The sequence below is a fragment of the Moschus berezovskii genome, chromosome 15 (assembly GCF_049115385.1).
Source record: "Moschus berezovskii isolate FMDL1 chromosome 15, NW_MosBer_1.0, whole genome shotgun sequence".
Taxonomy (NCBI): Eukaryota; Metazoa; Chordata; class Mammalia; order Artiodactyla; family Moschidae; genus Moschus; species Moschus berezovskii.
In genome coordinates, this window is record NC_142474.1 from 61332310 (window position 1) to 61358887 (window position 26578).

The following is a 26578-nucleotide window of genomic DNA, read 5'->3' on the forward strand; positions in this document are numbered from 1 at the left end:
TAGCATTGAAAGAAGGCTTTCTCAGCATCATCAAAAGAAGCCGGCCCCCAAGTAAGCTATGGATATGATGCCATGCGTTACACCACAGGGATTGCTCTGCTTTTATTTTGTTCCCAAGTCTCTTGTGACTACAGCCAGCGGTCTCCGCACCATCACCCCAGTTTTGATCTCTTCAGGTTCTAGCTCCAAGGGCTTGCTTGGTCTGCTGTGACAATAACCAGTGCCAAGAAAGACAGTTATGGCCAATGGGGTGATTGCCTCAGAATCCCAAATCCTAAAACAAGAATGCATGTGAAGGAAAGCCACAGTGTTTGACGTGGCCATGACGGTTCATCGTCCTCTGCCTGTCCCTCCCCATCTCTGCCTCTAGGACCACACGCTTCCCAGGCACCCCCGGCACTCACCACAGCCCCACCCCCTGCCTCACCAGAAACGTTCAGCCTTTTATTGGTGTACATTTCTGTGAAAAGACAGGAAATTACAGAATGTGTTTAACAGAAACCCAGTTTTCTGAGGATGCTTCTTATCATACATTGAATGTATGCAAACTATTCCTCAAAACATCTCCCCAGAGGTGGACGTCAGAGACAAGAGGGACCTTGAGAATCAGAGTCCGGTTCCCCCACCTCACATGTGACAGATGTGAGACTCGGGAGCTCCTCTTCTCACACTGCATCACACAGCTGGTGGCAGAGGCAAAACCTTACCCGGGCGGGGGTGGTGAGGGGTGTATTTTTTTCTATTAATCTCAATATACTGGGATTTAGAAAGGTATGTAATAGTAACCAATGTTTGTTGAGCGTATACTCTACGCCAGACCTGTTTTCAATTTTACACAAATTTGGTCATGTCATCCTGACCACTGCCTTTGAGATGGGGGCTATTGCTACTTCCTCTGTGTAAATGAAGTCACTTGGCAGACAAGCTCTAACCTGTCCCACAGCTCTGACATGACAAAGCCAGGTTTCCAGTCTTCAGTGCACATTTCTAACCTTCTAAATGTTTAGGACTTCCTTTTAAAAAAAAGAAAAAGGGGTTTATTATCAAAACTTCATATTAATCCCATGAAGATGAACAAGGAAACATTTCACCACATTTCACCGACAAAAGCATGTAACTCAAAACAACGTGGTGCTAAGATAATTCACTGAGTCTTGATTTAAAAGTTAAAAAAGTAATGAAATGACTTCAAACCATGTTGGCAAAAACAACCAATTCATATTTCCTCCATTTGAGAAGTATAGTTACTTCTGTAAATATGGTCTGTATTACTGTATCTTACACTATATAAACATTAAGACTGTTTATACAACAGCCCCAAGGAAGACGTCAATGCTCCCTGTTCCTTTCTGGGCTTGGGCTTCCTGATAGCTCTTCTTCCAGGAGCAGCAGCTCCAAAATGCCATCTACCCTCCCTTCTAGCTTATAGGCGCTCACTGGGAAAGGCTTAAAGACATGGGATGTGAAAGTAATTAAACTTGGTAATTGATGGAGACCTGTGCGTGCTTTGACAAGAGAACATCATGCCTCTCTGACAAGGCAGTTTGTTTATCAAAGCTAGCAACAACCAAAGTAATATTCACTAAACTGTAATACATAAAGATAAATGAAATGAATCAATGGAGCTGAAGTCTTAAAAACTTTGGATTTTTAAACTCGAAAAAATTTCTTTGCTTTCTTTTTTCTGTCAATTTTCAGGTTTTCTTTCCATGATCAGTAAATAATTTTGACTCTTCTGAACAGCATGCTCTTGTCTTTATAAATAAAACCATAAATTATCAAAATAATCACTTATCTCTGGTTAGAAATAATTGGAAAAGGCTGAAAATATTTTCTACATTCTAGCCTTTTATAAACGAAATCAAATGGTTTGCAAGAATATTTTCACTACAGTTGTATAATCATTTTCTGCAAAATTGCAAAGAACAATTTTCATGGAGAATCTCCACTGACGTGGCTTAATTAGTAATCTGGATTCCTAATTTTTCTTTCATTTGCATCACTGTAGTTGTTTTAATTTCCCATACTCTTCACTTGTTGATGACAAGTTTTCAAACTGTCATTTCAAATATTTCACGATATAGGTGCAGACAAGTCTCATCCCTACGATTTGAACTTGACACATAATTAGTGCAATCTACATTAGCATAATAATGAGTATGGAACTGAAGGAAATAAAGAAGCTATTTTCCAACAATAATGGAATCACTTTCATGGCAACAAGTATCAGAACATGCATGTACAGATGTCTTGAATTTAAAAAAAAAAAAAAGCAGAATGGTGCTTTAAAAAAAAACGTTGTCAGATTCTGACAGCTGCTATGACTTGTTTTATTCTTTAATTCTTTCCTTTATTAATGGAAGGGCATCTTCCATTCATGGCTCCAGCAGTTTTGCCCCCTCTAAATGAGACAGAAATGTGAATCTCCCTGGTGGTCCATCTTTTCACAGCTGCGCTGCAATTCCAGTGTGACATCAAATTAGTAATTATAGCTGAGCAGACCGCTTTTTACAAATGACAGTCTTAGCATGCTGCCAGCAAGCAAGCTACCCAGCAGGGAATCCGGACAAGTAAAAGAAAACATAACTGGACTCACTTGATTTCTGGGGGATTTGACCTGACTCTTTAAAACGCCCATGTTCTTGAGAGAGAGTGAGTGAGTCCTGGGGATTTACACAAATATGCATTTTGTTCATCGTTCTGCACAGTTCTTCTCAAAACTCATGTCTGGTTTTATTAAGTAAAGCCAAGCCTGTGTAATGGAGTCACTGGGTCACAATAAGAAGATTCCTTTTAACATCTAACCTTCTCCCTGGAACCTATTTGAAAGAAAACAGCTGCCCTGCAATTGGCATTTGTATAACTATATTGGCAATAATCACTGTTGACACCTTGATAATGGGCTACAAAAAGCTGCCTGGTCGATTCCTAGGAATTGTGAATTGTGCTAGCAATTAAGTGACTGTCACCATCTCTGACATTGTACCTATTATTGACTGAAGGTTCAGGAAAATTCATCCTTAATACCCTCACACCAAAAAAAAAAAAAAAAGGCTTTCCTAAACCAGTTTTCAGCATTTATTTTGTGATCTTTAACTTGTAACAAATTATAATTAATTACCACCTCCAGCTGGTTCTTAGGGATGAGTGAAAAGCAAGGTAATAAAGACAGTGAGCTCAGAGCAGAAGGAACAGAAACAGCAGTGCATTCTTCTGGGAATCTTCCTTTGCTATCAGTGAAAAAGCGCTTCCTTTTCCATGTCAGTGAATGACCAGTTAAAGGGAGGTTGTCAAAGGTTTTCAGGTCCTCAACTCAGCTAATGCTTTAACCTTCTGTAAAATTTCTTCTCTCTCCAGATGGAAGTGAATTATTTCCTTTGCCAGCCAGGGCTAGATTCGCCTATCCCAGCATCCAAAGTGCAGGGGAAATTTTCCCATAGGGCAGAAGCAGGGCCATCTGCCTGTCTCCTGGCCCTGAAATGCTGTATTAATGTAAAAGGGGGCTTGGAAGGGAAAGGCACCAAACCAGAGCCTTAGCCAATCTGAGTCCCAACCCCTGCTCTGGCATTAAGGGAAGTTTGGGGATAAATCATTTGACTTTGTCTTCATTTGTAAAATTAAAGGATCTCATTGGTCCTCATGCTTTATTGTTTGCAAGAATCTCTTGTTTCAGGTGACTCTTTCCCTCCTGCAAAGGTGCACCGCAGCCGACTTGACAATCACCAAAGTCCTGTCTGCTCTGGCCATGGGTTATGGTGATTGCTGTCACTAATGGGAAAAATGTTCTGGATTGTTACATAAGTCTGCAGATGTCTGAGCAAAGGCTTAAGAACCCTATAATGTAAACCATGGGGGTTATTCTGGGAAGTGGAGTTTTAAAGTTTGATTCCTTTGGAATTTGGTAAGAGTGGCATGTGAAGAGGAAAGATAACATGCAGTATAATTCCTGGGAGCATCTCCCAGATGACAGCATTAGAGTGCTCAGGCCAGTCTGGGCTTATGGCAGTGTATAAACACAGCTTCACTGAATGCACTCAACTCAGATTATCCCAAGCACACAGAAGCAGTGCTGTTAGATGTGGGAATTTCTGACAATTTATGCAGTTGATTCTAGAAAGAGTTGGAGCAGAGACACAACTTCCAAAATGTAATATGGCTTGAATTTAAGCTGACCTGCTGCAGGTGTATAATAAAACAATGAAGTTCGAATGTTCACTAGACTGGTATTAAACCAAAAACTATACAATTTAGCAAACTTTGTGCATTTTCAGACTTTGACATTTCTTAGATTATCACCATCAACATTCAGGCCACAGAATCTCCCAATCAGACGGAAACACATCTATTCTGTAGGGCTTGCACATGCTTCATCTGTCACATTACAGCTCACAGAGGAAAGCCAAACCATCACCATGCCACTTAAATGGCCCTTCTGAGAAGTCTGACAGTATTAGGAAAGGAGTAAGTTTCACTCTCTTAATATCAGCTTTTAGGGAAAATAAATAACCAACAGCTGGGTCCTGCCAGGCTTAACAATTCTAAATTGTAGAATTATGACAGGGCTTATCTGGTTTTGTGCTTCTTAGTTGCAGTGCTATTTCTCCAAGTATGTTGAGGTATATTCTCTTTCTACATTTACACAAAGAGGTTCAAAACAAAAATTATGTGAGACTTTCATATCCAGATGCTGGTCACAAATGTATACATTCTCAGCGTGGAAATAACTAGTTATTAATGACTTGTTGGATCATTTCCCAAGCTATGAACTTGTGTAGACGTTCCGCTTATGTTTTTAAAGGTTATATGTACTTTTTTTGTGAGAAAACACCTGTTATCTTTGCTACTTCTGTTTGAACTTTACGCGTATTCACTAATTTGCCTTTTCATGTATCAAATTTGTGACTTGGATGTTTGGAGAAGCAGAACTGATTTTATTATAAAATCTTTAACCTCTCTTGCTACCCCCAAATTGATACCACATATGTGATATTATTCGGGCAAATTATCCCAGCTCCAATGTAAGGATTATCTAAAAAGTCTCTCCCTTACAGAAATATTTCTGCAGTATATCTTCAGTCCTACAGACTCTGATTCTTATGAAGTTACTTCGGCAAGCCTGATGAAAGGGAGTTTATTCTTTCTTTGCAAGTTTATTTTCAGTTACTTGAGCTTGGACTAACAAGTAAATCAGAAGCATCAGCAGTCCCTAACTTGAGACAATAACTAGTACATACTTTTTATGTTGTGCATTTGGCTCCAAGTGTAATATGGTCCATCAAAGGGACACCGGACAGCAATTTTGGACACCAAGGCTTACAATTAGACTTTTTAAAAACAGGTTGCCAAATGAGCACGTTGAACAAAAATTCATTTCTTTCTGAAATACAAGTCCTTTAATCACAGAGTGATGTGCTATGCATCATCCTTTTCATTGAAACCTTCTGGTGCCAGAATCCTGTTTGCATTAAACACTTGAGTGTGATAGAAGTACATTCCGTCTTCCCGTTAAGGTTTCCATCCTTAAATGTGACTGCATTATATAAATTTTGGCTCTGAGCATTTTAAGTACATGTATTTTTTAATTTTTCTGTTAGTAGCAATTTAATAGACTCTTTGTAAAACTTAATTGTAGAATGATGTTAAAAGCCAGTATATTTCCATTTGAATTCTGTATTTGAAGTTTTTGTCTGTAAATACAGATTTTAAATATTTGATTTTAAAAATGTTTGAGTCATCCAAAAGATATTTCAGTGACATTAAAAAGCTAATGAAAGTTTCCATGTAATTTCTGGCTTTACTAATAACTCTTAATACATTCAATATTATTAAACTCCACGCGAATGACAGCAATCATGAACCAAGTTACAGAATCCAGTGAAATATAACATATTACTAAAAGGTTAACTTCTATTTGAAACAAATAGAAAATTTAAATCCTTTTAGTAAGCATATTTTTGTTTTGGGAGAATGTGCAAAATTCAGTAATTTAAAATTTTAAAGTTTATTAAAAGTGCTAAATACTTTCATATTAGAAGCAAATGCAATGTACAAATGCCTTGCACTTTCTAAAACTCTTTCTACCATCCTAATGGAAGGAAGCAGAGCCCTCTGCTCCCAGGATCCATCATGTCTCTCTGGCCACCGCCTTCTGCTGAGCTGTCTACAGAGGCCAGTTCTAAAAACAATGCTCTAGACTTTGTAGCTCTTAGTTCTAAATATTTTTCCCTTTTTTATCTCAAACTGCTGGCCAAGTGTGTCCTGAGAGATCATTTATATCTTTTATTGGATCCTAGGGAACACTTACATATTCAGAAGTGTTTATAGATTTAAAATACTGTCCACACATCGATTCTCTTTAAGCCCTGATGCACATAAAGCATCTTTGACAATGACCAATATTGTTAATAGTGTGTTTCTTACTATTTAAGAATATGGACTTGCTGAATGACAACCTATAATACTGTGCTTTGAAAGAAACAAAAACTGGCGCTTTCCTTGTGATCCAGTGGTTAAGACTCCGTGCTTTCACTGCCGAGGGCCTGGATTTGATCCCGGGTCAGAGAACTACAATCCCACAAGCCACCTAGCGTGGCCAAAAATAAATAAATAAGAGACTTTTTTCCCAATAGTGTAGTTACAAAAAGCAAAGGAGGGAATGTTTATAATGAAACAGTTTTCTTTTTACAGCTCACAGCCAAAGAAAAAACACTTTAGAAAGTGTTCCCAAGGAGCTTGCTACTCTCTAGTTTTTGGGGTTATTTTCCGGCTACTGAGATTTCAGTTAGTGATAAGTCAGCAAAATCACATTCACTAAATTACCCAATATTATCATTTACTCTCTGAGGAAAATGAAACCCATGAAAAATTAAGACAGACTTCTGTCTTTGGCCATATATATAACTATTTTATTCCATATTAATAAATGCCATAAAATATACTTTATTACCCTAAAATTTTAACTTACCCAGTTACTGTAACGCAACATTTTATTCTCACTTGGATTTCAGTGGAGCTTTCTGGCTAGGGAGAGCTTTCGCAGTGACCAGAGGTCTTTCTGGCCAAGAAAATTCAGTCAAGGTTTGGAGAGCAGCCACGGCAGGGGCATACACAGCTTCTAATGTACCTTGTGTGACACAGTGAAGTGAAACAGCCTTGAGAACATCATGGGAGGTGTTTGTGCCTAATAAGAAAACCTGAAAACACAGGCAGTTTTAAACATGGCTTAGGTTACTATATCCCAAATTTAAAGAGCCTGTTTCTTCTAAGGAAGGATAGAAGAGACGGATAAGTCTACATTCTTCATTAGTAGGAAACACTTTGTAACAAAGTTGGTCATGGTCAAAACTGATGGGTAACTAAGATACCTAGTGAGTTCTCACTGCCAAGCACTGCGTGTTTCCTGTCTTTTCTTTCAGTTGCTAACCCTACTGGATACGTGTTATTAACATTCCATTATATAGATGAGGAAACTGAAGCTTGGACGGATTGAGCAGCTGGGTCTAAACACCCCAGCTGCTATTAAAAATTTAAATATGCCAACTTTTTATTTTAAATCTTGCTCTGGATTTATCAGTGATGAACTTTTCTCTAGACTCACACACCATACTTGAGAATATGACCAGCAAATAACAAGAACATTTATATGTAACTCTCCATGTGGCAAGCAGAGCCCTAAGCTTTTTAACTGTACAAATGAGTGTAATACTCACAACAGTGTTGTCTGCTAATCCGCATTTAAAGATGAGGAAGCCAAGCCACAGAGAAGGTTAAGTAACTCGCTCAAGTCACACAGCTAATAACTAACGAAGAGCTGAGATACAACCCAGGTGGTGCGGTTCCAGCCTGTGCTCAAAAGCACATGCTTCAATCTGTGTCCCAAGTAGAAACTGGGGCCATACTGACTCTAGCTGCGGGAGATCACCTGGCAGGAAAGTACCAGGAATATGCACTGTACCAATTTCATCCACATAATGAAAGCAGGACAGCTCGCTTGCCGGGAGGCCAGTGTCGCTCTGCTTATGCCTTTAGCTGCGTTTGTTCATTTACACATCACATCAGTAGAGATGAATGCCGTTTTGAGTCCAGCCCACACCAGTACAGTCACTTCCTGCAAAAGGGATATAGATGTGAGCTGTGCTGGCCTGGGTTTTGCACACCTCACCCCCCTGGCCAGGCCGGGCAGACCGGGGAGGGCAGTGTAGGAAGAGCAGGACACCTCATCCTCCTTGGCATTGCTGCTTTTAAGCACCATGTGAGGTACTGGAGGCTCCCAGTCTACACAGCACTAGCTGGGAGAACTTTAATGCAGAGCTAATAAATGAAGACTTAACCTACAACCACTTCAAAAAAGGTGACTGACCGCTAGCTGGGAGCCAGCTCCGAGTCCACAGTTCACAAGTGTTTCTGAGCTGATGTCTTTAGCCCTAGTGGTTTCCTCCGCCCTCTAGCTAGTTCTGCATTGAGTCAGAAAGGCTATGAAAGATGCCCATTAAAGAACCAGACCCAGAGATTTCAATGCTTTCAAGGCTCCCCTAAGTGCAAATAATCTGGTGCTGCAAAGCAAGGGGTGGGATCAGTTGCTGCCCACAGTTATTTATGTGCTGCTCTGTGGACATCACCTTTGTGGACAGTGTTAACACCAAGAGTTTATGATATTCACTAATTCACAGCAAAATAGTTTCCCTCACGTTAAAAAAAAAGTGCATCTTTAATATAAATGCTGCTCATCATTAGAAGGATATATTGAAATTTATAAGAAGTCAAGCACCAGGGTTTTCTTGAGGGTGTCTTGTTGTCAGGTGACTTCAGTTTTGTCATTGAGCTCTTAGTAGAAAACAGTGAAGCTCTGATTTTAAAGAAAATATTTTCTCTCAACCTATAATACAGTTGTAAATCCACAGCAGTTACTGAACGCTCCCAGCAATGACAACAAGTGCCACTCGCCTCACTGTTTAAACGTCACACAAGTTTTGGCCAAAATCTCAGTCATTCTGCTACAGGTAGAGCTGTGCTGAGAAGGACATGGCAACGCACTCTGGTATTCTTGCCTGGAGAATCCCATGGACAGAGGGGCCTGGTAGGTTACAGTCCATAGGGTCACACTGAGTTGGACAAGACTGAAATGACTTAGCATGCACACACAGAATTGTGCTAAGAGTCAGGCAGCCCAGGTTCCCATCTCAGCTCAGGAACTAGCTTACCAGCTCCACTTACCAAGCTGGGAGACCTTAGCTGTGTTATCTCACTTAACCCAGTTCCTCTATCTGTAAAATGAGGACAGTGAGAATTAGGGTGGTTTCGAAGAGTAAATGAGATGATGCACTTTAAGAAATGGATGCACATCAAGGGCTTAGCAGGGTCTCCCCTTCTGCATGTAGCCGGACAGCCTGCAGAGGTCCAGGAGCTGGCCTCTGGCTAGAAAGGGGAGGATTAAGGCTAGGAACCTCAGAATTCATGTTTCTAAACCCTGGTGCTCCTAAGCAGTCTGCCATCCTGCTGACACAGGGAGGTGGGCATCTGTGGATCAGCACTGGGTTCCTCTAACCACTGCCCTAAGGATCCACCTACACCTCTTGAGCCTTTCAGTAAGCCCTTAAGTCTCTTAACCAATCTGGTTGCCCTCTTTTGAACTTGATCCAATCTAAATACATCCCTAGTGCCTGGAAATTTCACAAGTAAGCCTAGAAATATAGTGCAGTGTGTCCAGAGTTTTATGAGGTAGGATTATATTCTCCCTGTCACATGAGGTAATTCTGCTGGGGTGACCCTAAAATGGCATTCATTCATCTGCATGAATGTGACTGGTACCCCCAACACAGATTGTGTGTCATTTACTGCCTTGTCCGTAGCCTGTCAGCCCTGCCTTCAGGTTTCTCGCTCACAAACAAGAATCCCTCTTCTGTTCTTTGCTTACACTCATAAAATGAGTTGTGGCGTTTAGGCAGATCTGAATCCTTAATACCCCCCCAACACACACACACAGCCATCCCCTAAATGTAGACAAATGCCCATGTTGTCTACTTAGGGAATCATGATCCCTCTGCATCTCCTATGTTTGTATATAGATCTGGCTTCAGTGCTTTCTGAAGCACTCCAGTTTTTTACCTTCCCTGATGCTTAGCTTCTCACAGGCCTCTGAGTTTGTTAAAACTTCAAATCTTCACATTTCATTCACTGTGAAATTTCATTGTTTCAGTTCCAAGAAAATAACTTAGGGTCTATGCAATTGACTGAAACATTTAATAATCTTCACATTGAGAGTTTCTTTCACATTTTACATTTTTAAATGGTGAATGACCAACTTAGGCAGTTAATCCATCTGGACCCTGGTAAGTTTTTGTGATGAAGGATATTTCATTTCTTTAGACTGACTCAGCATAAAAGTATTTGAAAGTAGATAGTCCTCAAGAACCATATTATTTATCTGTATGCCTTACACACTGCCTTGTTTTCTTGCTTTCAGTGTCTCTCATACAAAATTACAAACTCCTTTAAGGATAGAAATGTTCACCTATTCATTTTTACACTCCTGTACATGACAGTCATTCAGCAGCCACTTATTGAATGGAATCTTTGGATTTCTGAGCTTTGCAAAGATAATCAATTTGGCAGTAGTTACATCAAAATCAGAACTCACAAAACTGCAGATTTTCTCAAGGTTAAAATGAGCAGCAAAGCTCCTGATTTAGAACTGCATAATACACGTGCATGTGTGTCTACCGATAGACGTGAGTAGTTCACACACGTACACCTTACAAAATAGGAAGAAAAAGTGAGCAGTTCAGAGATTTGGAAGGTGGTTCAGCTTCCCTGGTGGCTCAGATAGTGAAGAATCTGCCTGCAATGCAGGAGACCCTGGTTTGATCCCTGGGTTGGGAAGATCCCACGGAGAAGGGAAAGGCAACCCACTCCAGTATTCTTGCCTGGAGAATTATTCCATGGACAGAGAAGCCTGGCAGGTGCGACTGAGCAACTCACTCTTTCACTTTTTTTTCCAGTAGACATATGTACCCAGTGAGTTTTTTATACCTCTGAATGAGGGGAGGCAGTGTGGAGACCAGGAGGGAGAATATTTTCTTTCCTTGGGTTTCTTCCCCCATTTGGTTCACACTTAAGGAAAGGAGGCATTCATTAGTATACTAAGGTAAGGTATTATGTTGAATTCCTTTCAACTGGAAGAAAGAAGAGGAATGGTTGTTTTTTACAAGGTCAGTCAAAAGGAGGGAGGAGGGGTTTTGAACTCTCCCAGAATGCAGGCTGCACAAAGGTGAATAATACACACTACTTTAAAGCTAGGTTGTTTTTGTTTTTTTGCTTGCAACCCATATTTTGATAATCACGCATTACTTTGTGTTGGTCAGCATAAGTATAGTTTAGTTGCCAGCTCACTACCATCCTGTTTATTTTTAAAGGGTAGACATCTCATCTTAATATGCTTTATGCCAGAAGACATTTTTCTTCAATATTATCCAAATGAAAAGAGGATTTCCTTCTTGGAGTGGTGTGCCGGAAGGTTTAGAAGGGCAGATGGCTAACCTCTGGCTGCATATTCTCCCCAACTTAGATTTATACATGATTATGGATGGTGCTTTTCTGAGCAAGATCATATTTTATCTGTAACATGAACCCAGCAAAGGCTACCCCAAAAGTGTGTGTGTTGGGGGGGAGGGAGTGGGTGAGGAGTTGGGTTGAACCAGTAAGAAAACTGAGGGTTCCTGACAAAGAATTTCAAGAATACTAATTCTATACTTAGAAGACTTCTTGTGAATCTAAGAAAGCCGTCAGGTTCATTCGTAGGAAACCATGAAATCTGTTACAAAAGCCTCATGACATGGAGTATGCCTGACCCTCCATTCCTAGTGGGAATGCTTCCAGTGGTCATGGCTCACTGGCGCCCCCTTGCGGCACGCAAGCCACCTCACATGTTGTTGCCTTGGGTAAGACCCCTCAGGGAGCAGGGCAACTCAGCCTCGCCGGTGGAAACTTAACCTCCATGATTGGAGAGCATGGGAGTCCTTTAGATTTTAGTCAAGCTCCTTCCTTATTCTTTTTCTCTCTCTCTTTTTTTTTTTAGGCCAAAGAACTGCCAACTCTAAAGGATAATGATTTCATTAATGAGGGTCAAAAGATTTATATTGATGACAACAACAAAAAGGTATTCCTGGAAAAGCTGAAGAAGGATGTAGAGGTAAGGAAGAAGAAAAAATCAATGTAAAGGATGGCCCCTCGTGTGAATGTCAACACTACTGGGTTTTTAGAAGCTTTTAAAACCATCTATTTCTATCTGAAACCAAGGCAAAAATGTATGTTGCACATTAGCTGAAGCAGTTATAAACAGGTGTGGCTCACATGTGATCTGATTTAAAAGAGAACTCTGCTGATTCAGCAGCTCCCTCCTTCAGAGGACAAATGAAAGCAGGCACATGGTGTCTTCTGCTGGTGTCCCCTGCCCCAGGTTCCCATCTTCTCTGTTGTGGGGGTAGCCTGTGCGAGGTGACAGCCCCTTCAGACCCACCGCCTTTCCCCGCCCCGCCAGCAACCAGGGCCGGGGTGGAGGGGACTGACTGCATTCTGTCAAAGACCAGAGCATGTTGATAAGTGTATGGTAGCTATTTGAATTTGGGGTTTTCTCCATCTGAACCACATCTGGGTGTTAGAAAACACCAGCCTCAATAATACTGCCACCAGCCTCTATGAAGTCAGTATCACTGGGCCCATCAAGTCAGCCTTGCACAGCATGGGAACAGCACAGAGGCAGTTTAGGACACCAGGGTCAAGGGGGATGCTGTGGGAAATAAAATACTATATGGAAATGGCCTTTTAGTCTATAAAGGAGTTCTCTTTGTAAATATTGTTTTAAGTATTAAAAATACACCTTTCCCTATCTTTTATTTATTGTAAAGGCAGTGCAGTTCTCCCAATGAACTTCTTTACATAAATCTGCTAGAAATAAATTCAGGAAAAAAGTTCTTTTTTTGAAGTTTGTTAGGTTACAAAACAGTGCAGAGAGAGCTCTAATTTAGACAGTTACTAAGCGACGGTATTCTGAGCTGTTGCTTTTGTTCACGTGTGCATTGTTTGTTTTTGTTTTTTAACTTGGAAATACAGTTCCCCACATACAAATACAGATCTGCTACTTAGAAAGGCTTTGTGAAAAGATTCTTTCTTGTGTCATTAAAGACAAAATGACTTGGGAATTCCCTGGCCGTCCAGTGGTTAGACCTCAGCGCCTTCACCACCAGGGCCCGGGTTCGATCACTGGGCAGGGAACTAAGACCTGGCAGGCAGCACAGCATGGCCAAAAAAATTAAAACAAAACATGACTTAAGCCAAGAACAAACAAATGTCATGGATTAGATTATATCCCCCATGAGGGGAGAAGCAGTATTATAATTTTCTTTTTAATCTCCTAACATCTTTCATTTAAAGACACACAGACTGACCAAATTAGTTCATGATTATTTTTAGGTTATAAGTTACTTTAAGAAATTTTTTTTGCATTTTAACCTACATTATATATATGTTTTGATTAGAACCTAGATATTGGTTATTTGTAAAGAGGATGACCAAGTGTCTTGTTAAAAAGTAGTTTTTCTCCAGTTTCTCATTATTCAGCATTTATTTTTCCTCAGTTGTCAGCAGTTTTTATTAAAATGCATATTAAGTATTTCCCTTTTACTTTGGGGTCAACTTGATCTGATAACTAAGTGCCATAGGTAGACGTACTATTTGGAAGTTTTATTCATTATCCTGAAAGGCTTTGATCCTGAGAAGTAATACTGCTTTAGCAGTTATAGTAAATAGCCCTTAGGGATATCTCATCTGCTTGCAAAAATGTTTATCTTTTTTTCCTCTCAGCTGTATATCACTCTGATTTTTAGACTCCAGAAATAATGTAACTGAAGCCATTCAAATTTACAGTTGAATTACACAAGGATTCTCTTTGCCTTTTCATTGTCTCTAATAGTGTCGTTGATTAGAAGATTTGGTTAATTTTAATCCCATCCATGGCTCTCCCACTTAGCTGTTTTGTTTAAATGGAGGCAGGACATAAAGCATTCTTTCACTTTAATAAAATTCTCAATGGTTGGTGTCTAGTTTTGAAAATCATGCAGAAGCATTATTAATTTTTTAAGCAGGTAATTATGGTAAAGCAGCTTGACATCTGATAGAATGTAATCTAGTTTCGTTTTCCATTAGTTCCATGCTTGCTAATTTAGCTGGCTGGCCTGTTTAAGTACTGGATTGGAGTGGGGGTGGGGGTGTGTGACTTAATGCTTTAAGTAAAAAATGAATTCATTACAGCTCAAATATTTCTGTAGGAAAATAAGAACCTAGCCAGCTTTTCTCTGCATTTGAAATACTGTTCTATTTATATGCTGGGCAAAGTAGCAAAGTACGTTAGTTCTGATAGCTTTACACATGAGCATATGTGAGCCTTTTTCCCCAAAGAAAGCACTTGATGGAGAATGGAAGGTCACTTTGGCCCTCTGACTCTCCTCTTGTTAGCTTTGAATGTGACCATGGAGGGCTGGTCCTCGTCTCTCATTGGCTCACACTGGGATCCAAATTTCACACAAGAGACTATGCTTTGTGTCCCATGGCATCCACCCCATCACTGGCCATCTCATGCCTCACATTTTGGGGGTGGGGGGGTGGCGTGGAGGGGAGGGAGCAGCTATCAAATCACCCATGACATTTTCCACAGAACTAGACCAAATAACCCTCTAAAATATATATGGAACCTTTAAAGACTCAGAATCACCAAAGTAATCCTGAGGAAAAAACACAGTACTACAAAGCTTGTTGTTCAGTCACCAAGTCATGTCCGACTCTTCACAACCCCACGGACAGGAGAACGTCAGGCTTCCCTGTCCCTCACCATCTCCCAGAGTTTGCCCAAGTTCATGTCCATTGAATCCAATACAGTAATCCAAACAGTGTGGTACTGGCACAAAAACAGACATACGAATCAAGGGAATAGAACAGAGAGCCCAGGGGGGAAAACCAACACACCTACGGTCAAAGGAGACAAGAATGTAAAATGGGAAAAAGGTCCTCTGTTCAGCAAGCGGTGCTGGGAAAGTTGGACAGCCGCATATAAATCACTGAAGTCAGAACACACCATCACAACATGCATAAAAATAAACTCAAAATGGCTTAACAACTTAAAGATATGACCATAGGACTCCTAGAAGAGATCATAGGCAAGACATTCTCTGACATAAATAGTACCAATGTTTTCTTAGTCATTCTCCCAAGGCAATAGAAATTAAAAAAAAAAAAATGAGACCTAATCAAACTTACAAGCTTTTGTACAACCAAGGAAGCCATAAACAAAATGAAAAGACAGCCTACAGAATGAAAGACAGTATTTGCAAATGATGCGAACAACAAGGGCTTAATTTCCAAAATATATAATCAGTTCATACAACAACAAAAACACAACCCAATCGAAAAATGGGCAGAAGATCTAAATAGACACTTCTCCAAAGAAGACATACAGAAAGAGACTTTATTACGCCATACAGTTTTCAGTAAGTGTTTGTTTGTAACAGGGCTCGTAAAGGGAATACTAGCTCAGATTTGGCATAACGAGGAATGAATTATGAGGGAAGCAGATTAGGTGGAATATTCTGAGGGACAAAGAAGCTGATCAAGGTCTGGCGGACAGTTATTAAGAAGTTGGAAAGCAGGGGAACCTAAAGATTAACAAGATTTTAAAATCTTCATGGTTTGAAATTTTATATACTTAAAAATCACTAATTTGAGTTAGAAGTTTAAAGGAATGAGCAGAAAACAGTAAATGTGTTTAAGTTCCAAATATTAGCTGGAGGCAGACCCTCCGGGCAGCCCTGGATCCCTCTTCTTCTTGGGGCCTGTCATCTTCAGCCCACAGTAGTTTCAAGATGCCCTACAGCGACTTTCTCCAGCAAGAATCTCAGGTCTACTGCATATTGTGTTTCCCTCTACTTTAGAAGAGATTTTATTTATTTTTTTAATTTTAATTTTTATTTATTATTGTTTTATTTTATTGGAGGCAAATTACATTAATATATTGGTTGGTTTTGCCATACATTGACACGAATCCGCCCCGGGTATACATGTGTTCCCTTTCTTGAACCCCCCTCCCACCTCCCTCTTCCCCATATCCTCCCTCCAGGTCATCCCTGTGCACCAGCCCCAAGCATCCTGTATCATGCATTGAACCTGGACTGGTGATTCATTTCACATATGATAATATACATGCTACAATGCCGTTCTCCCCAATCATCCCACCTTCACCCTCTCCCACAGAGGTGGGTAGAAGAGATTTTAAACGAAATCTTGTGATAAGAGCTGGGGCATCAATACAGGCTGTTCAACACGTCTCCCCCCTTGGTGCATGTCACCTGAACCTGTATGTTTAAGTTACATACTTGATGGAAAAAAGGCTTTTACCACAGTAACAACAGGGACAGTTATAAAAACCACTTCTGCTGTTACATGCAAGGCACTTCTCATTGCCCCCACTACATTCTCTCTAATCCTTTCTCCACCACTGTGAGTTTAGTGGTGCTGTCCCATTTTAGAATTAGAAACACTGAGGTTCAGAGCAGTGAATTCATCATCAAGACACAGAGCGAATAGGTTCATCAACACCATTTTTCACAGAATAGAGGCGAGGATGTAGGGAACAGACTTGTGGACACAGGTGGGAATAGAGAGGGTGGGAGGAATTGACAGCGTAGCACTGAATATATTTTACTATATACACTACCATGTGTAGAACAGACAGCTAGCGGGAAGCAGCTGTATAGCACAGGGAGCTCAGGTCAGTGGGATGGGAGGGTGAGAGGAAGGGAGGCTCAAGAGGGAGGAGATACATGTATACATATGGCTGATTCATGATGCTGTACAGCAGAAACTAACACAACATGGTAAAGCAATGATATTCCATTAAAAAAAATTCCATAAAAGATGGAACAAGTATCCTAAGATTTAATTGCCCATCTGACTCCAAAACTTAAGACGATCTGATACTTCAGTGGGTCACCGTGATCAGCAAAAGCTTTACGTTTAAGCCCGGTGCTGTCCTCGGTCTTCTTCATTTGTCTCAGTCACATGGATTTGAAGACTTACATAATCCCCATTTTTTATATAATCCCCGCTTGGGACTGCAACTCACCTCCTTAGTCTTGGGTATGTCAGAACAGCTTCTTACCAGGAGATGCATTTTTCATCTCACTGATACTTTAGTGGGTGAAGCCGGGAGCTAACTTCACTTTCATTATTGAATACAAATGTTTCTTTTCTGGGTAAGGAGTCCAAGCAGTGGTCAGACCACAGATCAGAGACCCAGGAAAGGAGCTCTGGGCCGGGCTGACGTTGTGAGTAACACAGGTGCCAGGGGAAAATGCAGGCCTGCAGACACACTCTACCTTGTGGGCAGTACAGCCCAGGCTGTTACCCTTTCCCTGCCTGACCTTTGGCACGTTAATTACAGGCCGCCCCTTTGGTACTCTCCAAAACGCTTGAAAGTGGATTTGTACCTCATCCCTCTGAAAGTCAAACGGACCTAAATGTACAGAAAGACTCTGCTCTGCAGAGCAAAGATGTCGTAAATGACCTCATTTTGCTTCCAATGGGTGCTGCCTCTTGCAGTCTCATAGGAAGGTTTATTTGTTGTTGCTTTATTCTTTTTATTTGGTTTAGGGGGTTGTTTTTCTTAGAGGAAGGGGTCAGGGGAAGTTAGAGGAAAGGTGGACAGGGGAAGTAGCAGCAAGTAGCCCATTCACTTGTTCAGTAAATATCTAGTAGCTCCATCACTTACCTGGGAGTCAGGAGGGCAGCGATGGCGTCACCGAACCAGGTTCGTTTGTGCCCAACCTGGAGCCAGCCAGACACCGAGACGCCGAGGTCTGCAGCAGAGGGTTTATTCGCAGGGCAGCCATGCAGGAAGAGCAAATCTCCAGTCCGCCTCCCCAAGCCAGGGGCTCACTCGAGGAGGTGTTTACCGGCCTAGCGGCAGGGCGGCCTGAGGCGTGGAGCGTAGCGAATGATTGGGAAAAGGTGCGGGAATCCTCGTTCCGCGCAGGCGTAAACCTACTGACTTCTGCACGATCCAAGAGTGGGGCTGGCCATCCTCGCACGTGTGAAAGGACCCTCAACGCATGCCCAGTTGGAGGGTCGGCGGGTCTCTCCAGCCTTAACCCGCTCAGCTGGAACTCGACAGAGCTGACTCCAAGTTCCTAGAAAAGAACCAGGCAGACAACGTTGTTCAGGCTACATGCCCCTTGGGGAACCTGCGAGTCTTCAACGACCTTGATTAGTGAAGGCAGGTGAGATGATCTTACTAATCATAATGCAGTTTCAAGGGCAAAACCTGCCAGAGCCCCTGCCCCCGGGGGCCTGCAGTGTTTGGGGAAGATAGAGAAGTTTCTCAAATAACTTAATAAAATGAAAAAAAAAAAAAAGTGAACGTGTCAGTCAGTGTTGTCCCAATTCAGGATCCCATGGACTGTAGCCCTCCAGACTCCTCTGTTGATGGAATTCAAGTGTGCAGCTAAGCCAGGTGTCCTTAGGGGAAAGTGTGCAGGGCACACATGCCCAGGCAGGAATTACGACAGGCTTCCGCAAGCAAGGGCCCTGCAACTGAGACCTAACGCTGTCATGGGAGTTAAAGGGACACAGTGAGCCGGTCAGAGGCCAGAACAGGATGCAAGATGGCCTGAGGGGTGATGAGACCAAACTATCTAGGTCCCATGGATCACGTGAGATTTTGTTTCTACCCTTTGAGAAATGAGACCGCATCTAAAGGCCTGACAAGATCAAATGCTTCCCTCGCCAGAGGACCAGAAGGGGAAGTTCTGACAACATGCAGTCCTTGCCAATTCTCAGGGACCTTCCAAGGGCCAGAGGAATCAGGGAGGGGGAGAAGGGGGCTTGTGCCTGGTCACCCTACAAGCTGAGCAGGACCAGGCCTGGCCAAGCCTCACCCACCCTGCACCCACTACACACTCATGGGTAGGAGATGTTGCCACCTGGCAACCCACACCTCCAGCTGTGCCCACACCTCTGGAGGGCATCCAGGGTGGGCACTGGGGGCTAGGGGAACAGACCAGAGAGAGCCCCTGGATAAAAGGGCATGGGAGGGGGCAATGGAGAAGCCTCCCCAGCTCCCACTCCCATCAGGACACCCCCAAGCAGGACTGAAGGAGGGTGTTGTTCACAAGAGCAGTGACAGAGGCATTTGCTGGTTGATTGGGACATTGGTGCTTTTATTTATTTGTGACGGACAGCATAATACTTAGCTTCACTGAGTGTGCTGCATTTCAAAGTGCTTTCACAAGCCAGATCTGAGAGGCTCCCCTGGCAGCGACATGGGAGGTCCCTGGGTTCCCCAGTAGCCAGTCTTAATTGTTGGGAGAAATCGTTTCTTCCCTGTGTGCCCTCCTTGCAGTCGTGCTCTCTGCACTTTGGTGCAGTCCTCGTCGATGTGATGCACACATTCCTCTCAGCTTCCAGCCTTGTAGTTCAGGGAAGCTGCCTGGGAGGGGACTGCCCCATACAAGAGGCTCCTGGCCGCTCTGCAGGAAGTCCTCTTCTCGCCTCTGCCGCCCCAGGGCTCACAGCCTTCTACATGTGCTTCTGTGAGCTTGCTCTCTTTAAATCTGGGACTGTGTTTAAGGCATAAACAGTTGTGTCGCTTCCTCCCCTCCAGTTTCTTGCCCAGTTGAAGCTCATGGACTACAGCCTGCTGGTGGGAATCCACGACGTGGAGAGAGCCGAGCAGGAGGAGGTGGAGTGTGAGGAGGACGGGGAGGAGGACGGGGAGAGCGACGGCGCCCACCCTGTGGGGACCCCTCCCGACAGCCCTGGGAACACGCTCAACAGCTCTCCACCCTTGGCTCCGGGCGAGTTTGATCCAAACATTGATGTCTATGGAATTAAATGCCATGAAAGTAAGTGGAGACACCATCCACTTTTTTTTTTTTTTTTTACCATTCGTTTTTTTTTTTTTTTGCACTGTTAATCTACTGGTAATCATCAACCCGGTTAAAAGCATGCTGTCCTGTAAGACTCCTTCTCAAGAGTCCTAATCAATTGATTTCGGGACAGAGTGTATTAAAGGTAATTGTAATCTCTGGTTTTGAAATGTAATGTGATGAAATCCTTGAATTGTGGGATGTTGAGGGAACATATGAAACCACACTACAGTATGCTGTGTATAAACAACACCCATATGCATATGCTTGTGTAAATGTCTGTACCATATATAAGAAATATTTTTCAATATTTTTTTTCTTAGCCATCTCTCTGTGGATCTCAAGTCACAAGTCTGTCCTGAGCTAGCCACACACATGGTCCACGCCAGACCTCCTGTGGACATTGTATAGGGCAGGTATCCTTCCTTCTCCGGAAAGGAAGCTGAGGCTAGCCCAGGTGTGGGAAGAGCATCTCTGATTTGCTACTTCATATCTGTCCTCTGCTCTTCCCTCACTAAGGGGGTCTGTGGCTCTATTCACGAAAGTGAGATTGATTTTAATCCTCAATATCTGGGTGACTGGATATTTATAGGAATATTACATGCTATGTTAGCTACTTATACATGAAAAAATTTGAGATAAACGCAGGCCTCTGGGGTTTTTTTAGTAATAAAAATTACTTGGTGGTTCATCATTGTTTAAAAAAAAAAAATCTCATGGCCTAACAGCCAGGTCGAGTTTGAGTTCTGCTTTTTATTTTGCTCACCAAAATGGTTTCTTCAACACAGAAAATTAGAGTCAAGTATACTTGAACAATAGTCCATAATTGAAACAGCAGCTTATTTGTGGAAATATGTAGAAGACGGGAATTGGAGATGATGTATGCCTTTATCCAGTTCTGATACTAGAGCCAATGAGCATTAGGAACAGTTTCAGGTAACAGTAGAAAGTGTAAGCATAATTACTTCTATTGGGTTGGCCAAAAAGTTAGTTCAGATTTTTCCATAGAATCTCATGGAAAAACTGGAATGAACATTTTGGCCAACCCAATTCTTGTTTTAAACAGTTATTTCTTTAAAAAGCATTTTTGTTTATACCAAAGTAATATACAATCACTAAAGAAAATGCAGATTAATAAAAAACATACAGTCTCACTCTTGGGCCTCTGCTGGTAATATCCCGGGGTTATATTCTCTTTTTTACTTTTTAAATTGAGAGGGAATTGGGAACAGAAAGTTAAGCTGCTTCCTGGGGATGCACAGGACTTTCTAACAGCCCCTACTGCCTTTGTCTTCAGACCTTGAATCCCTCACCCCGTCCCCCCTCAGCAGTTCACACTGTTCCAGGTGTTGTCACCATCTGTCCCACAATCATGTCTCTCATCCCTTTACAGATTCGCCTCGGAAGGAGGTGTACTTTATGGCAATTATTGACATTCTGACGCATTATGATGCAAAAAAGAAAGCTGCCCACGCTGCAAAAACTGTTAAACACGGCGTAAGTATCTCCGTTTGGTTTCCCTCTCCTCTCCCTGCTTCCTGTCGTGCAGGGGCCAGCGCAGGTCCACTCCTTTCCTAGGAGCTGCCCAGTCCCTTCCATGGCTCGGGTTATCTGCAGGGGCTGCACCCCAACGCAGAGTCAGAGCTCCCAAGGCCTCTGGCAAGTCACTTAGACTCTGCGCGGCTCTTCTGTTACCCACTGGGGTTATTAACAGACACATGCTTCATGAGAATATTACACAAATTTTTTTTGTTTGAAAAATACTTCAAAGACAAAAGCGCTGAATGACAACAGCTGTTTTAATATGAAGTGCTTAGAACTGAAACACTTAGTCTCTGCTTCAGATGCTTCTAAGATACACAGTATCTCTTTCCACACAGTCGACTGTATTTTTTTCTATTGCAGAAGGTTGTTGAGTCCAAGATCAAAGTTAGTGATACGAGTCCCTCGCTTTTATTGTCCTTGCCCGGAATTCTCACTGTTCCCAGCATTTGTTAACTTGTGGAATCCCGTGACGAGCCTTGATAAGGATAACTAGTGTGCTCCTTATCAGGTGAAGGAGCTGAGGATGAGCATTTACGGAGTAACTTGCCAGGATCAGGTCAGAAGGCAGGGTAGAGAGGACTGCTCCCCAGGACCCAGCCCCACCCCCCAATAAAGCAGTGAGGCCCACTTTGCCGGTTGGACTTCACCAGTTGTGAATCTCCCCTGTGCCTGCATTGCAGGACTCCATTTTGGCTTTCCAGGTGTGCTGAAAAGGCCACAAAGCCTACCACACACGGATGAACTTGTGCTCTGGCTCATTCACACTTCCCCAGTGTGGAGTCAACCAAGATCCACCAGAACATCAACATCTATTAAAGGCTTTTTCTTTATTTTAAAATCAAACAGGCTGTCATTCCAGCAATGGAACCAGCCCAACACCATATCCCATTTGCCACAGAAATATTTCAGTCACATTGCCAACAAGTTACGGTGGTCCAGCTTTGTGCAGTGCCCAAACCAGGACCTCAGCCTACCCGCTGAACACACTGGAAATCCTCTGTCAGAGAGGAGGGTACACAGCAGTTCTCACACAAGGTTGGGCACTGCAGCCTTCTGAGAACCATTTTAAAGTCTGTGCCAGCCAGATGCACCACCCCTTCCCCGGATTCTGAGTCCAGTTCAAGAGGTTAGTGGGGGAGGTTGTCTCTGAAAGGCTCCGGTAACTCCAGTGCTCATCTCCGGTTGAAAAGCCTAGCTGTACTGCAGGGATGGAACTGGGCCCAAGTCCCTACCTCACCTCTCCAGTTGTGTGACCTGGAGGAGATGCTCTGGTGCCCCAGTTCCCCCAGCTGCTGACAGGGCCCTAACACCTTGCTGATGAGGTTTTGTGGTGAGTGGGGAGAGGCTCTGTTTGTTCCCACCCTTCCTCAAACCTGTATGATATTCTAGACCAGGTGAAACTGGAAATGTGCCAGGGCAAACACGGCTCCACGTGTGCCTCCCCTGTCTGTCACCAGCTCAGCTCCATGATACAGCACCCAGCCTAAAACCGGGTGCAGTTTGCAAGAGCAAGACATTACTCTCCGCAAAGGAACGTTGTATCGACCTGCTGCTTGGAACCGTTCTCTGCCTTCAAAACCGGGGCTCCCATGTGGAGATCCCAGCGGCCCAGGCCAGGCGTGGAAATTACAGCTTCCCCTGCGGGTATCAAAATAGAACCCTGGTGACCTGGTAAAAACTCTGGTCCTGCCCTTTGCAGCTCTGAAAGCTGGCCAGTAACTACTGAGGGTCTTCTGGTCTGCACTGTGCTCATCACAGGAAACCCCACTGAGCCTCTTCGAGGGGCCAGCTTCCCAGCTCCAGGCAGGCCTCTGTGAAGGGGGCCAGTGGCACCCCTGTGCCTGCGCTGCGAGGACCAGCCCTTGCCCCTCAGGGGAAGTTCAGTCACAGCTGACGCCACCCCTGCCACTGCCGCTCCTTACGCTGGGCACCCAGCAGCTTACTTTGGACCTGAAAAATGAACACGGTCCTTGTGTCCTTGTCATCAGAGTTTCCCTTTGGCCAAACGTTGCTGTTTGTGTCATTCTCAAGGTGTCTCCCATCTGTTCTTCTGAATGGAGGCCACACAGATGCCACATTTGACGGGAACATCTCAAACGTGGTTGGATTTTTTGGGGGGGGGCAGCAGTCACAGTGTATATGACACCAGCCTCTGGTTTTCCTGAGACTCTGCCTCATTTTCACACCCAGATTCTTAAGAGTCTTGGTTATTCAGACCCATATCCAAGCTATTCTGAGTTACGAGTAGAAGCTGCACAGGTTTGAAAATGGCTGGCTTCATATTCAGCTGCAGTGGGAGCTGCTGTAGGTGCTGATCAAGCAGTTCTAACAGTATCACTGTTCCTCTTCTCCCACACTGCCCAGGCTGGTGCGGAGATCTCCACCGTGAACCCAGAACAGTATTCCAAGCGCTTTTTGGACTTTATTGGCCACATCTTGACGTAACATCCTGCACAACTGTGGACGGACGTGAGCATGGGAAGGACGGAGGTGGCTTCAGCGCAGGAAAAATGAACACCAAACTCAGTGAAGCACACCTCCTCGGTTCCATCTTCAGGCCAAGATGACTGACTTGGGGGCTACTTGCTTTAATAGCTACCTGATATTTCCCAGCATCATTCTAGCTATTTCTGACGTGTGTGTGTGTCTGTGCGTGTGTGCATCTTAAAAAATGATTGATTAACGGAAACTGACCAGCTTCGGTCAGTGTGTGTTTGGGGCAACAAACGTCTGATTCCAGCTGTGGACAAATGAATGAATGTGTGAGTGAGCGTGCGAGCACAAGAAGGGGGAGGGGGAGGAGGCCATGCATATCGGACCAACCAGGTTGGCACCACACGGTAAACTGTGGATCAGTTTATCTTCTGGGGTTGGAAGAGGTGAGACAGTATTCGTAATAATAATGAAGATAATAATAATGATGATAATAATAATGATGGTGATTAAGAGGGAAAAAAAAAACTTACTGCAGATGTTACACTTCTCCCACGCACACTGACACTCCTTAATATTTGTACCCGGGCGCTGGACGAAGGAGGCTGGCCTCTCCTGTGCCTCCTGGGCTGGGTGTCGGGGCTCCCCAGGTCTGGGGACAGACGCCCCTCCTCCGCAGGAAGCTGATGCCCCTAGTGGCCCTCTCTGTGCATTTTCACCTCAGTAAATACGTCCAGGAAAACGGCTTACTTCTCTTTTCTTGCCTGGAGCTTCTTCACTGGTAACACTCTTTCGTTGCAATACAGGAATTAATGCTACAAAATAAAAGCGTATCTGAAAAGCGCATAGTTTTGGGCAATGGTATCTACATCCCCCATGGTAGGAAGGTGAGCAAAGCATTCAGAACTCTCAATTCTCCTGTTGAACAGTGGTATTTTGTTATAAATTTGCCCTTTAACTGAAATCCTCAATATTACTGTTTACATTATTAGGAAAACAGGGATATTTTTGAATCTAAAAATTTAATGTACAGCACGTGATTTTTGACGTTTACATGTAAAGTCATTTTACAGTGTAGGTGAAATAATGTTTGTCATATTTTGAAATGTATCCTGCAGTCACGTTTTGGAGTGAATGTTTTATTCAAAGTACCAGGTAGACAGTCTTCTACAGTAAAAGGAAAAGGGTTGTTTTCCTCCAGATGTACATTATCAGTCTAATGATTTTTTTATTTTTAAAGAAAATGTTTAACCCAGATCTGGTTATGTAAGTTCATTGCCCTAAACTGTGCTGACTGTGTCTAATCGAGTTATAAATTTCCAACATCGATCATGTATTTACCAACTTCCTGGCATTTTCTGAAAGGCGTCAAGCTAAAATATTAAACTTGCTTAGGAATACGTTATCAACTTATACACTGTGCTAAAGCTGTGCCTTTGAAATTCTTTGTTTAAAATGTGAGATGATTTTTATAGGCAGGTTCAGGAAAGAAAAAAAAAATCCACCCTTTAATAATTACTTGCAACTCAACAAATAGTCCCGCCATACTGCCTCAACTTTACTTGAGGGCTTATCAAGTCTGCAACTGTGCCCAAAGTATATAGGTTTACTTCAGAAAATACGAAGTGACAGAAGCTGGAATCTGGGGAGCAAGGCCATTCTACCACATCTACTGACTTCACTCAGAATTTTTATCCTCAGCAGACGCCGTTGACAGCACTGTGATCTGGTTGTCCAAATCTGTATTTCATGTGTCTAAATTAACTGAAATGGTGATTTAATATGCCCCCACCCCCACCCCGCCATTCATTCTGGCATCGAGTCCCTTTCAGTGCTCTGAAGTTAGGCTGTGGTTTCTTTAATCCAGAATTACAAATGTGAGATCCTGAAGTAAAGAGAAGGTACCCACACATTATTTGAGTAACTGTTTCCTTTGTGGCCCATCGGTGTATGCTTTTAGAAGTTTACAAAATGCTTTATTTTTGTCTGTAAGAGTCTCCGTCATCCATCCTGTTGATCAAATCTTCGGACAGAGTGAGGAAGTTTGCCTTGTATCTTCTAGTGCTAACAGTACACTCCAGTTATGAGCCGGGCTTTACAAAATAAAGCACTTTGATGACTCACAAGGAGGCGTCTTTGTGCTTCTCTCTCAATTGTATGTCTCTCTATTGCAAACAAAATTTAAATACTCAGTACTAAGAGTGTCTCTAGCTGATTCTGAAGAAGGAAAACTAAAATTGAATCTTTTCACAAACAGGAGCTTTGCCTTCAACCTGTGAACTATTTCACTAGTAAATAATAGAAACGTGACATGACACACATGGCAAAACTGACTTATTGAAAGGTGGACAGAGAGAGGAATCTCTTCAATGAATACCCTTTAAAGTTACACAGTTCTATTTTTCAAATCTACCAACCATAGTTCTGTGGGTCATTCAGCGTTTTTTTGAAACTTTACTGGAATGCCATTGGTGGCTTCTAAGAAGTTAGAAGGCTTCTTAAAGTGTTTCCTTGTCACTGTGCCAGGTGAGAAAACACAGTTAAGCTTGAACGGCACTTGTTTTGAAAATGTGCAACTGTTCAGTGGGAGAGAGGTCAGGGGATCATTTGAGCATCATGCACTTTTCACATCT

The 26578-nt window shown here is 42.8% G+C and overlaps 1 protein-coding gene across 2 annotated transcripts in view; it reads left to right on the forward strand.

Moving 5' to 3' along the window:
- Window positions 1-26071, forward strand: part of PIP4K2A (phosphatidylinositol-5-phosphate 4-kinase type 2 alpha) — a 174097-nt gene extending 148026 nt beyond the window's left edge. For both annotated transcript variants that reach the window (XM_055428312.2, XM_088844140.1), the window contains exons 7-10: window positions 12074-12187; window positions 19703-19943; window positions 21361-21464; window positions 23877-26071. In XM_055428312.2, the coding sequence (XP_055284287.1) occupies window positions 12074-12187; window positions 19703-19943; window positions 21361-21464; window positions 23877-23957 (540 nt within the window). In that variant the 3' untranslated portion in view covers window positions 23958-26071. The remainder of the gene's footprint in view (window positions 1-12073; window positions 12188-19702; window positions 19944-21360; window positions 21465-23876) is intronic.
- The last annotated feature ends 507 nt before the right edge of the window (window positions 26072-26578 follow it).